Raw genomic sequence first — 12,102 nt, 5'->3', positions numbered from 1 at the left:
GCCCCCAAACTGAAAACATTTACTCTCTGGCCCATCTCAGAAAGTTTGCTGCCCCTTTTCTAAAGTATTAACATTCTCCCAGGCGGAACAGAGCTGTCGTGGCGCCAGGCTGGGCGGGAGTCACCGGGAGCCCCAGCCCGGCCCCGCCCACAGGCACCACGGGGGCTTCCAGGGCCCCAGCCAGGATTGCCGAGCCCGGCGGGCGGCCTGCAGGGCGGTGCGATGGCGCCACCTGCTGTGAAGGCCTGGAAACACTCCTGCTGGGAGGCCCCGGCCCGCCGGCCAGCAGCTCCCGCGCCAGGCCAACCTGGGAACCCGGCACGTCAGAGGCTGATGAATGCGGTCTAGGGGCGCCGCGGGACCAAGCCAAGGCACAGGGGCGGGAGGCTCAGGTCCCAGAGGCCATCCACGCGGCCGCCTCCGCGCCACACACCTGGCCTTGACACCTAGCTCGTTCAGCAGTCCTGCTTCCGTGGTTGCTGGAAGCATTTCCAGAACAAACACCTAGCGTTCAACCCGCTACCGACACTACCTCACTCTTCAGGACAAATCTCAATGATCTTGACGTGACGTGAAAACGGGTAGGAGGATGATTTGCTTGAGGTCACTCAGCGGGTGAAGGATTCGAACACGGGCTGTGAAAGCACCGCGGTCCCCAGGACAGGTACTCGGTATGAATTCCTTTCCTGCTGCAGGTGTGGCGGGGCCAAGAGGGGTCACGGGGGCTCAAGCAGGAACACCTGAGACTGGGGAGCCCTGGGGCGGCCCAGTCATTGGCAGGCGGCCCCATGCAGGGAAAAAAGGGGAGAAGCCAGGCCCATACGGCCTCGCTGCCCCCACACCTCCAGGCAACACCAGGTGACCAGCGGACTGGAAACTCTTTATTTCCAAACTATAAATAGATCTGTTCTCCCAGAAAGCCGCTCTCCAGGTGACGAGGCCCCAGCCTCTCCATCAACCGTTCTGACTGCTCTGCAGTTCCAAGCCCCGCCCTCCGAAGCCCTTTATAAAATCACAGTCACAAGCTTCGGGATCTGACCAGCAGTTGAAAACAGCCCCCTCCTCCCACTGGGACGCAGGCCAGCTCCGGTCAGGTCCGAGGCTGGCCAGGTGCTCCGCTTGACGAGCTTCTGACCCAGCCCTGACGAGCGAGGCCGCGTGTCGTCAGAGGTCCAGCCCGCGAGACTCCTGGCCTCGGCTGCCCAGCTGCTCTGAGGAGTCTCCTGGGCCCACGAGCCGCACTCCAGTGTGAGGGCCAGAAGCGCCTGCGGCCCGATGGGTCCCCGGCCAGTCACTGCGGCCCCTGCGCCGTGAAGTACTCCTCCTCCTCCTCCTCATTGTCCTCCTCCTCCTGCTGGCTGCCCCGGAGCAGCAGCTCCAGGTCGGGGTTGGAGCCCAGCCCCTTCAAGGGTTTAGGGCCTCCATCACCTGGGGACAGAGAGATCAGTCACAGACCTGCTGTGCACCCTGCCCTGAGTCTGCACTGACTAACGCAGGACCCACCACCCACTCCCCAGAGACGACCCCACGGCTTCTCGGAAGAGGCAGGGGCACAACCACGAAGCTTATTTATTTCCCGAATTAGAGGAACACCCAGCGCGGAGGCGGCGAGCAATGCAGACAGCCACCAGGCTGGGTCTGCTTTGGGGAAGTCAGGAGCCACCTGCCTCTTCCTGGCAGGGCTAAGCTGAGGGGCAATGAGAGGGCTGAAGGGTCCCGGGGAGAATTCATCAGAAATCAGGCTTCTGGAAAGGGCTGGGGTTACCTCTGGAGTGCAGGGCTTTGAGGGCCACATGCAGGGAGATGCCTGAGAGGCAGAGAGCGAAGCCCAGCCAGTTCACGAGGCTGATCTGATCGCCCAGAAGATGAGCTGCCAGCAGCAGAGTGCAAACTTCCTGCAGGCAGAGGCAGGAAGGAGAAGTGGTCAGTAGGAGCTGGGCCCTTGGCCAGGGGTGTGGAGGGCAGGGGAAGCAGGCACTCCCACGGGATAGTCAGATCCCCAAAACTCGCGGAACCAGGGCAGGTCAGGGCAGGCTGGCCTACAGAGCAGAGGAAGGCTGCCATGAGCTCGGAGGACCAGGTCTGCCTGCAACATCTGCAGAAGTCTGTCAGAGATAGGGCAGAGGACATGGGTGTCCAGTCCACTGCCATGCCCATGGCTGCCCTTCCAGAAGACACCTACAGATAGAGCCCATAGCTGCATGGGAGAATGCAGTGTCACACAGGGCTTGGCAGAATACACTGCTCAAATGAGACCAGGGAGTTCAGCTTAGCCTCATCACGTGGATGGCAGCTGGTCTCCCCACGGGGAGACCCGTATCTCTGGTGTAGTCACTGCTGAGTATTGGTGTCTGCCTGATCAAGGGAAAAACTCCCTCCATGGCCCTGAGCCCCTGCTCAGGAGTGAGAGCTGCCAGGGGAGGGAAGGGGAGCTGGGTCACTGGGCAGCAAGAAAGGCAAAGTCAGCACTCGTGAACAACTAACCCTTGCTGTGTTGTTGGCAGACATTGCCAATCAATCCCTGAACAATTTTTTTTTTTTAAAGATTTACTTATTTTTATACAAGCACTGGGTACAGTCAGAAGCACGGGAGGGTGAGAAAATTCGCCAGAGCCAGAGCAGGGAACAGAACAGGCAGACTGACGAAATACACTGATGAGGGGAGCAGCGGGCAAGGCAGGAGAGGTCTGTCGCACCATGTGGGACCCCCGCCGGTGGTCAGGGATTGAGCCAGCACTGCAGAGGCGGCAGGCAGCTTCGCAGCCCAGCGCTCAACCGCTGCGCCACCAGGGAGGCCCCAATCCCTGAACTCTTTACTGAGAAGTTTGGATGGCAGCTTCTCAACCCCTAGTGCCAGGTCATTGCCAAATGACCAGAGTAGGAATTTGAATAAAAATGTAAATGCATCCCAAGCCTACTGGAGTCAAGTTTGGCTGTGCATCCCTACTCGGCAGCTCCTAGCTTCATGTGTTTCCCCTGCTGTGAAACGGGGACGACTGTCCCCACCTCACAGGGCTGCAGTGATGACGGGAAGAAGCACAGAGGGACATCCGGCACCCCCTCCCCTCCTTCTCTGCAGGGCCCTAGGGTACAGGAGTTGGGTGGGAGTTGCTGTTGAAAAGAGCCTTTGGGGGCTCCCCGCCAATACAGGTCCTGGGTGACCGCTGAGACTGTACCTTAAAAATGCCGGCAATGGAGAGAGTGAGGCTGGAGGTCCTGGAGACCAGGAGAAACTCTGAGAAGCCCAGGCCAAAGGCGAGAATCCCACCAAGGAAGAGGCTGCCGAGCACTCGCAGGAGCAGCCCCGGGTCCTGGGAACGGAAGATTTTCTCAGAGGTGGATAAATGGAGACCTGAAAGCAAGCAGGGGGGAAGCGGGAGGCCACGTCCAGGGGGCCAGCCAGGCAGCCTCACCCAGCCCTCAGCCAGTGGGGTCTGCCAGCCGTGCTGCTGCTTCCTGAGCACCTGCTGACTGAGGCCCAGAAAGAGGACCAAGGTCGAAGGGAACCCCACACAGCTGGCCCAGCATGTGGGGAGAGGGGAGAGTGGTGGCCGGAGAGCCTGACCGGAAGTGGGGGTCGCTGAGCCTCTAGGCCAAAGCCGAGGGGAGGAGACTTCAGAGAACTACAAGGGCAGCTGCCCCCTTCAGGCAGTCTTTACCCCCACTGCCACCCCCAAATCCAGTGGCCTTTGCAGTATATAACTAGTGGGCAAAGGAGGGGGGCAGCCCGCCAGTGAGGACTGCCAACACCCTGGCCCCCTGGGAAAGGTGCCTGTTCTAAATGTCAGGTGGGCCACGCCATCCTTGCAAACCCCCATTTTAATCCAGGTCTTGCCATTCCACAGCTCTGGGACTTGGCCAAGGTGTGTCCCCTCACTGGAACACAGTGTCCCCCACTGACCAAATAACAGTGTTGGGACTAGACCAGTGTTTCTCAAACAGTCTGCTTTGACAAGCAGTTCTCACGATGCAGCACACATCCACAGACACACAGCAGAAACCGTGGTCCCCGTCCCAGAGACACCCACACAGGCATCCACGCACCAAATTCTGCTGAGATTTTCAGAGCATTCTCAGCCCTCCCATGCTGCCCCCCCCCCCCCCCGGGAGCAGCCCTCCCTGCAGGGAAGGCCCTGGGTATATTAGCAGGGTGTCAAGGTGAGCCCCAAACTAAGCACGCTGAGGCTGGCCGAGTCTTTGAGATTTTTTTGGAGGGAAGCACCAAAGAAATGCAGTGACAGCCCCCCACCCCCACCCCCACCCCGGCAAAGCGCCTCCCGATGTGGGGCATCTTGTCTGGTGCCAGGCTCAGCAGTGCTGCAAAGGCATCGGCAAATTGAAGGGAATTCGGGGAAGAGCAACGTAAGTAATGGAGGCGCTTGGGGGATTAATTTACCAGAAAAGATTAAAGGAGCTAAATCCATGCAGCTTTGCTAAGTGACGGCTACCAGGGGCTTTCGGATGAGGCTTTGCAGAGCTGGGAAATGGTGTAAACACCCAGGAAGGGAGTGTGGCGTTTGGTACAGGGGGCATAATGAAGGAATGGGGAGAGATTTGTAAAAAGGAAAAAAAATGAGGCTGAGGAACAGAAGTTTCCTGGACAACGGAGCTGCAGAATGATTTTCTCAGAAAGGTTCGAGACGCTTCACTGCTTGAAACTTAAATGGATGTGGGACAGAAGCCTCTGTAATGACCCGGAGGCCAGAAGGGACTCTGGAGGAAGGATAAGCAGATGGGGGGGGGGAGGTGGCGCTGCTCCTCCAGCTCCCTCCCTCCCTCTTCTCTGGGAGATGACAGGGGAGGGGACCCGCTCACCTGCCCAGACCCTGTGCACCCCACGCCGCCCAGACGTGCACCCCAGCCTGGCCCCTGTATCCTGCTTCTTCACCCGCAAAGCAGGGCGCAGTGTGGGGAGGATGAAAATCAGACAGTTGCTTTAAAGGGTGAGGACAGCCCCGCGCACCGGTCGAGCTGTCATCAGGGCCCAGGGTATTCACTCCCCCTTCCAGGCAGCACTTATCATGCTGGGCTCTAGAGTTTATTTTGAGTGTCCAGCGCCCAAAGCAGGCTGGGGAGGGACTGCACCTTTTATCTCTGCAACCTCCACGGCAACCATGGCACTGGCTCAGAGCAGGGACCGGGGAGCTGGTACAGCTACATGCCCCCAGGTACACAACCCGACGTACCTTCAAATATGGCAAAGAGAGGGAAGAGTCCCAGGAACATGAGTGGCTGCAGGTGGAACATGGTGTCGATGGGATTATGGAGCCCTGCAGGTGGGGACGCAGGACGTCAGGACTGGCCTGGCCGCCCCCCACCCAGCCCAGCAGCCAGACCCTCTCTCACCGAGTTCAGGCTTCTGCAGGAGCATCTGGGTGAGGGTCCAGCGAATGCCGCCGATGAACGAGGCCCCCAGCACCAAGGCGAAGCCCTCGATGTTGAACTGCGTGGACTTATAGGTGAACATGAAGAGGCCCCCCGCGATGAGCAGCACCACCAGCACAAGCGCCGCACGCTATTGGGATGGGGAGCAGTTACACAGGAGGTGGGGGTTTGGGGGGTTGAGTTCATCATACCTGGAGTCTGGGGATCAACAACTATCTTGGCTGCCCCTACACCAAGTCCCCTTCCCCTCCCTCACCACCCCAAGGGGTGAGCCTGGCTGGCTCCACCCCCCACCTATGTAGGACCCACGTGCTTTCCTGGGCCTTCCAAAGTCCCCAAGTGCCCACACCCACTCCCCCAGCAAACAGAGGGCTAGTGTCTCATGCTCGGAGGAGCCTCCAGGTCCAGCTGGACCTGGCCCCCTCATCCTCGGGTCCCTCCCCCTTGGGTCTTTACCCCGCCCCCCAGTGCCCTGAGTCTGGGTCCTGCCTCAGACATGGGGGTCACTGCACCAGGCTGGGCTTGTCTGCTCTGTCATACTCAGACGTAAGTCACTGCTCGGATTCCCCTTTTTATTATTAGCATCTGTGGGAGCAGGAGGGACAAAAGGGAAAAGCACGTGGAGGGGCCTCACCAGCTCTTCCAGTTTGAAGATCAGAGAGAAGATCAGGATGAAAAGCACGGCTGAGGATTTGGTCATTGTGTACCTGGAAGCAAAGATTACTAACCACAATGCACTGCCACCGCCCAGACCCCAAATCAAGAAAGGCGCCCTTGGCACCATCAGCGAGCTGGAGAAGCGGGGAGCCCAAGGACACCTCGGGGCAGCAGAGGCTTCTGGTACAAAGATCAGAGAGGGCGTGCTGAGTTGCTGACACGTGACCTTTAGTGGAAGGCATCTCTGACTAAGAGGCCTCCGATGAGCACCAGGGGGAAAGACTTGGGCCTGACACTGAGCTCACAGAGTCCTATTATTTATCTACCCCTCGGGGTAGAATAAGGATGGAGAGCAGGATAAAGATGGCAGGATGAGGGAAAAGGAGGCCAGGATTGTGCTCTCCGAAGCACAAAATCAGCTAAGGACGAGATCCTGCTTGCCCCAGCGCAGTGCCCCCTCTTCATCTGCCAGGTTGAGGGAGCCCGGGCGTTGGCAGGTGGGCACACCCCTGCCCAGCTTACAGAAGAGGCGGGACTTCCAGATTGCTGCTGGGCGCCAGGAGGAGCTGAGAGCAAGGGCTGGTCCCAGCCGGCGCCGGCCGCTGTGGGCTGGCCAGCACGCCTGGGCCTGAAGGGGGTGGTGTGTGGCCGGTACTCACAGTGAGACGGTGATGTAGAGGAAGCTCCAGTTGGACAAGCCCACGTCAAGTGCTGTTGCCAGCGCTGTGGACACAAGGACAGTATAGGTGCGCCTGCCGAGACAGACCCCCGACGCACCCAGGGTGCCTGCAGGCCTGCTCCTGCCCGGGGCCTTCCTTTCTACCCAGCAACTGAAGGGTCATCCCTGGCCAGCAAAGGGCAGTGTTGTCTCCAGCAGCAGCGCCCAGTCCATCAAGACTGACTGGGGCCTGCGTTAAATATTTTGAATGCGCACCCCCCACCCACCGTGAGGGCTGTGTCTGGTCCTGCCAACCCCCCGGGGAAACTCCCAGCTCCTCGGGATAAACTCACACGGCCTCCACCACTGACCCCTGCCAGTCTCTCATTTCTCCCACTGGCTCTCACCAATGCCCAGTCTTCCACATGCTGAGACCCTTTCAGCTCCATTTCAGGCCTCCACATGCACCCAGTGTCTCCTAGGACAGCCAGACCCTCACCCTCCGGGCCACCCCTCGCCCGGGCCATTGGGGGCTCCCCCTCTCCACGGGCGCCCACCGCAGCTCGTGAGCACAAGGGCTGCTCTGCTCACCGCTGCCTCCAGGCCTGAGACGTGGCCCAGCCTAGATGTTCGAAGCCTGATCACGGCCAAGGGCACTGAGGCCAGGGCTGCACCCAGGGTTTTTTCTGGGCGTGCGCGGGGGTGGAGGAAGTGGGAAGAGGAGAGCACATAAGCGGCACAAGTGGAGGCGGGGAGAGGCCGGCAGAGAGGACAGGGCCAGGGCTAAGCCCCAAGCCACCAAGGCTTCTTACACTCCTGGCTTGACCTTCCAACGAGGCCTGATGTTCCCTGGGGCCGCCCCCAACACACACCTGTCGGGGCGACTTTTCTGAGGTAGTCGGTCCAGCTGAGCACCACGCGGGCCCTGTGGCTGGAGCACTGCACCAGCGCCCGGGACAGGGCGGAGAACAGGAAGATCACGGCCAGGTGCAGCATCGTCATGAACAGGGGAAAGTGGAAGCTCTGCACAGAGGGAGCCCATGGCAGCCGGCCCCCCGCGCCCACAGCCCTGGCTCCCCCTCCCCGCCTCGGCTCATGTGACACAGGTTCACATAACAACCTCCTGAGAGGACAGGCTATTCGACCCGATGGGGGATGTCACCCCAGAGCATCCCACAGGCCTGGAGCTGCCTGCTCCGCCCTGCCCCGCCCTACACCCAGGAGCTAGCAGCGAGGGCCACGCGCTGTGCCAACCATTAAAATGTGGAAATATTTCTCTACCTGCTGCCTTAAGTTCCTCTACCTGCCCAATTTCCCCTCACCCTCCATGCCTCCCTCTCACCCAAACATGCAGGGGGACCCCTGGTGGGGCTGCCAGGGTCCGCTCCACCGCCAGTGTGACCAGGGGCCCGTGCGAGTGGCTGCAGCCTGTGCCTTCGCTGTGCTGTTAGGGGGCGTGACCGCCATGGCTTCAGCCACCTCCCTGCCCGCCGGGTCTCCAAGTTACCTTCGTCAGCCATTTGTTGTAGAAGGTGATGCCGATGGAGAAGCAGTAGTAGAGCAGGACCAGCCCCAGAGTGAGCACCGCCTTCCACACGAAGGCCACGTCGAAGGCCCACCTCCCCATCCGTGGAGCTGCTGCAGCACCTGCTCGGGTCAGTCAGGCCAGGCACTCCTGAAGACAGCCCGCGGCCTTCAGCAAGTACGTCTCCTGGCTAGAGGAGTTCTCTTCGCTTCCATGACGGACCAGTTGTGGGAGCCCGCGGAGTCCTCACCCAAGGGGCTGGTGGCCCGAGCTCACGCCTCCCATGGTCAACTGGCTGCAGGCCACACAGGTCCCCAGGTCTGACCTGGAAGGTGGGAAAGGCAGTTGGGGTGGCTCAGCAGAAGAGAGGTAGCCCCCACCCGCCCCAGGCCCACCCCGAGGATGCATCAGAGCAGATGCCACAACAGGAGGAGGCCCACATCCTTGCCTCAAGCTTTTCTCCAAGGATTGCCAAGTGACTGTTTAAAAGTGGATCCCACCAGGCCACCGCTTAAAGCACTTGAGGGGCTTCCACAGTGCTGATGCCCATGGAACCCATGAATCAGGCCAACAAGGCCTGATCCAGGCCCCGGGTCTCTCCTGCCTCCGCTCTGGGGTCTCTGAGTTCCAGTCCCACCCTTCAGAACCGCCCCACCCCATACAGAGAGACACCAGGCTCTGTCCTACGGCCTATAGGAGCCAAAGGCTTGCCCACCTCCATTCCTTTCTCGGTTGATCCTACAGCCCAAATCCCTTGATGGACACCCTGGGATACAGGCTCTCCTACTTCCCCTTCACTGCACGTGTGCAGGGTGTGATGATGTGGGTGGCGGGTGGTTCCCGGGTGCGGTGGTGAGCTCCCCCATGGCCATGGTAGCTGCCCACCGGGCACAATGCAGTTCTCCACGTGGTCTAAAGACTCAATGTCAGGCAGCGGTGTGGGGAGTGACTTTGGGGAGCTAATTAAGGCATTAAAAACAGGCCAGGAAATCAATGCCTGCCTTACCTCTCACTGCTGCTCCTCCATAGGCAGTGCCAGCCTCAGGGTCTTGCCAGACAAAACCACTCCCTGCCTCCTTATCAACCCAGCTTAGCCCGAAGAGTGGGGAGCCAGGGGAGTAGACTGACCCCTTCTCATCCAGCTGCCATTCTGTGTGTGTGTGTGTATATATGTGTCCCCACCCCTGGGGACTTCACACCCTGCCGAAATGCCCCTCCTTCTTCTGGAAGCCTTCCTGGATCCCTCTGAGCAGACAGCCTTCCTGAAGGGAGTGATAACATTCCATTGTGTACTCTGGAACTGGATTGGATTTGTCCAACCCCCAAGACAAACTGGGAGCTGGCACAAACCTTGCCCAAAGGTCAATCACCCGAGGGCTATGTTCTCTTCAAGGGACCTTGAGAAACACCCGGGGCTTAGGAAGAGGCAGGCCACGTAACTGAGACTTGCTCCACGTCCCTGCAGCTGGGACAGCTGACCAGACCAGGCCACATCACTCTGCTGGGTTTTCTTCTGGTCTTTCTGGATTCCTTTTTGGTCTTTTGTGGGCTCCTCCTTATTAACCCAGCCCCCAGGCCCCCAGGGTTGGAGCTTGGCCTCTCGATCTTAACCCTCGCCTTGAGTAACAACTCATGCCATCCAGGCCTCCTCAGTTCTTCATTAGCCCTGCCCTGTTACTCCAGCGCCAGACTCGCACACCTGGCTGCCTATTTGGTAGCTCAACTCCAGAGAAGTAAAACCCAGGGTGCCCGCGCAGGTTTCCTGAATCATGCCCCCAATCAAGCCCAAAGTCCCTTGCTAGAAAGCACCAGCAAAAATAAGCTTGAACCCCCAGATCAATGAGGAAGTCGCCACGCCTCCCCGCCCGCCTGTCAGGCCCACTGGACACTCCCCACCGCTCTGCGCGCACCCCACCCGCGTGCACCCCGCCGCGGACGGCCACAGCCTCCTGCCTGGATCCTTGCTTCCTCTCCTCCCCTGCCGCCTGGGGTCCCCGAAGCAGCTGGGAGAGCGTAACCCCAGAAAGCTGCCCGGCCCGGCCCGGGCTGAGCCCCCTCCCCGGCAGGCCCCCCGGGAAGCCTCGCGCCATCTGGGGCCCGGCCCCGCCACGCCGGCCCCGGCTGCGCGCCAAACCCGGCGAGCCGCGGCCGCCGCCACGTCCCCGCGCCCCGGCCCCGCCCCGGCCCCCGCATCCTCCGGGCCCCCCATCCTCCGGGCCCCCCATCCTCCCGGCCCCCCATCCTCCGGGCCCCCCATCCTCCCGGCCCCCCATCCTCCGGCCCCTCCCACCCCTGACGTCTCCCGGCTCGCTCCGGGCCGCGCCGCGCGGGGCGCCCGCCAGGAGAGCGCGCGGGGCGACCCCCGGGCGGGGCCCCCAGGCCGGCCCCCCCCCCCCCGCGCGCGCCCACTCACCTCCGCGCGGGCGCCCGGCCGGCCCAGCTGGCGGAAGTGCCGGGCCGGGGGGGGCACTTCCGCCGGAAGCGCCGCGGCCTCCCCGGCGGCCCCGCGGCGCGCCCGCCCCGGGGGTGTGGCCGGCGGGGCGCGCCGCCTCCGAGTCGGGCGGGCGCAGCTTCTCCGCCGGAGTCCGCCCCGGGCGGGGCCGGGCGGCCGCGGGGAGCCCCCGGGCGCGTCTCCGGGGCTGTTCCTCCCGAGCGAGCGGACGCCCCCGGGGCGCGCTGGGCCCGCGGCCGGGCGGGGAGCTCGGGGCGGCGGAGCCGGGGCTGCGGCGGCGACTTCTCGGAACGGCCCCGCCGGCAGGAGATAGCAGGGAGCGAGGAGAGGCGCCAACCTCCCTTGGGATCCAGGCGTTTGTAGGGAGAAGAGAAACTCTAGTGGGGAAGCAGCCAGGGCCAGGGCGGTGGTCCCCAAATGCCAGCGAGGGAGTTTAGAAGGTGCAGGACAGTGAAAGAGGCAGAGCCTGGGACAGGAGCCCCCCTGGGTGGCAGGACAGGTGAGGCTGCGCGGGGGCTGTCCGCCCTCCTCCAGCCCCGCCTGAGCGCTGGCGGGGAGACAGGGGGCCTTGCAGCGCAGAGGGCCCAAGGCCAGGGTGTAAGCAGAGCAGACACAAACCCTGTGGTGTCCCCCCCCCCCACCCCCGCCAGCTGGCGTCACGTGGGCGCTAGTTTTTTGGGCACTTACCTCTCACCTACAGTGACACCCATCACTGCCCAAGGTCCTGGCTCTCTTCAGTACCCAAGGCCTGTGCTACACGCACTTTCTCTGCTTTTTGAGCCGGCTTGTCCTTGGCCCCTTCTCTCAGAGGCATCTATTTTCATCACCACACTCATTCAAGCCTCCCAGCTACTCAGGCTGAGGTTTGGAGCAACAGCCTAAACACCAGCTGGAAGGCTGGGCACTAAGCACGGGCAGCACACAGGTGAAGACGGTGTCTTCCTTGTAAGCACAGGACACGCGCTGTTCCCTGGCGGTGTCCCTGGCAGGGAGCAGAGGACGTGTTCCTGGGGATGTCTGGTACGCCTTTCCCGCGTGCCCAGCGGGCCTGACCAGAAAACACTCACTCCTATGGACAGTCTGTGAGCATCCTTCCCTGGCGGGGGTGTGGTGGGGGCAGGGGCTTTGAAGGCGCTTAGAAGGGGGGCTGAGGGCTCCAGTTGCTGAGGCAAAGTGGAAGCCCCTGGGCAGACAGAGAAACAGCTGTGAACAGGAACCCGTCTACATGAAAGAGTATTTATTGAAAACATGGTTACTGACAGGAAGCTCCTGGCTAGTCTTAGATTATAATCTTGGCTCACAATTGGAAGTGTTACCATCTTTTCATAGTTTTTTTTTTTTTTTGTGGGGGGAGAGGGCTCCAAGTTTATTTCCCCTTAAACAGTCCATCCTAGGACAGGCAGATCTTATATAAATATATATACA

The 12,102-nt window shown here is 61.2% G+C and overlaps 1 protein-coding gene across 3 annotated transcripts; it reads right to left on the bottom strand.

The window, feature by feature from the left end:
- Positions 1 to 1,291: 1,291 nt before the first annotated feature.
- SLC35H1 (solute carrier family 35 member H1) lies at positions 1,292 to 8,327 on the bottom strand (the record flags this gene model as incomplete). Of its 3 annotated transcripts, none has more annotated exons than XM_084248041.1 (9): positions 1,292 to 1,428; positions 1,766 to 1,895; positions 3,177 to 3,352; positions 5,187 to 5,270; positions 5,347 to 5,515; positions 6,020 to 6,122; positions 6,702 to 6,765; positions 7,573 to 7,723; positions 8,208 to 8,327. In XM_084248041.1, 9 exons carry the CDS (start codon positions 8,325 to 8,327, stop codon positions 1,292 to 1,294), a joined length of 1,134 nt encoding a protein of 377 aa, XP_084104167.1. The 3 variants fall into 3 exon arrangements, with proteins under 3 accessions (XP_084104167.1, XP_084104165.1, XP_084104166.1); XM_084248039.1 differs by having other exon boundaries at positions 6,020 to 6,092; XM_084248040.1 differs by having other exon boundaries at positions 5,347 to 5,452; positions 6,020 to 6,092.
- Between the last annotated feature and the right edge of the window lie 3,775 nt (positions 8,328 to 12,102).

Source organism: Talpa europaea (genome assembly GCF_964194135.1).
Source record: "Talpa europaea genome assembly, chromosome: 11".
Taxonomy (NCBI): domain Eukaryota; kingdom Metazoa; phylum Chordata; class Mammalia; order Eulipotyphla; family Talpidae; genus Talpa; species Talpa europaea.
Note: the sequence above shows the minus strand (reverse complement) of the source record. Positions and strands in the feature narration are given on the sequence as shown.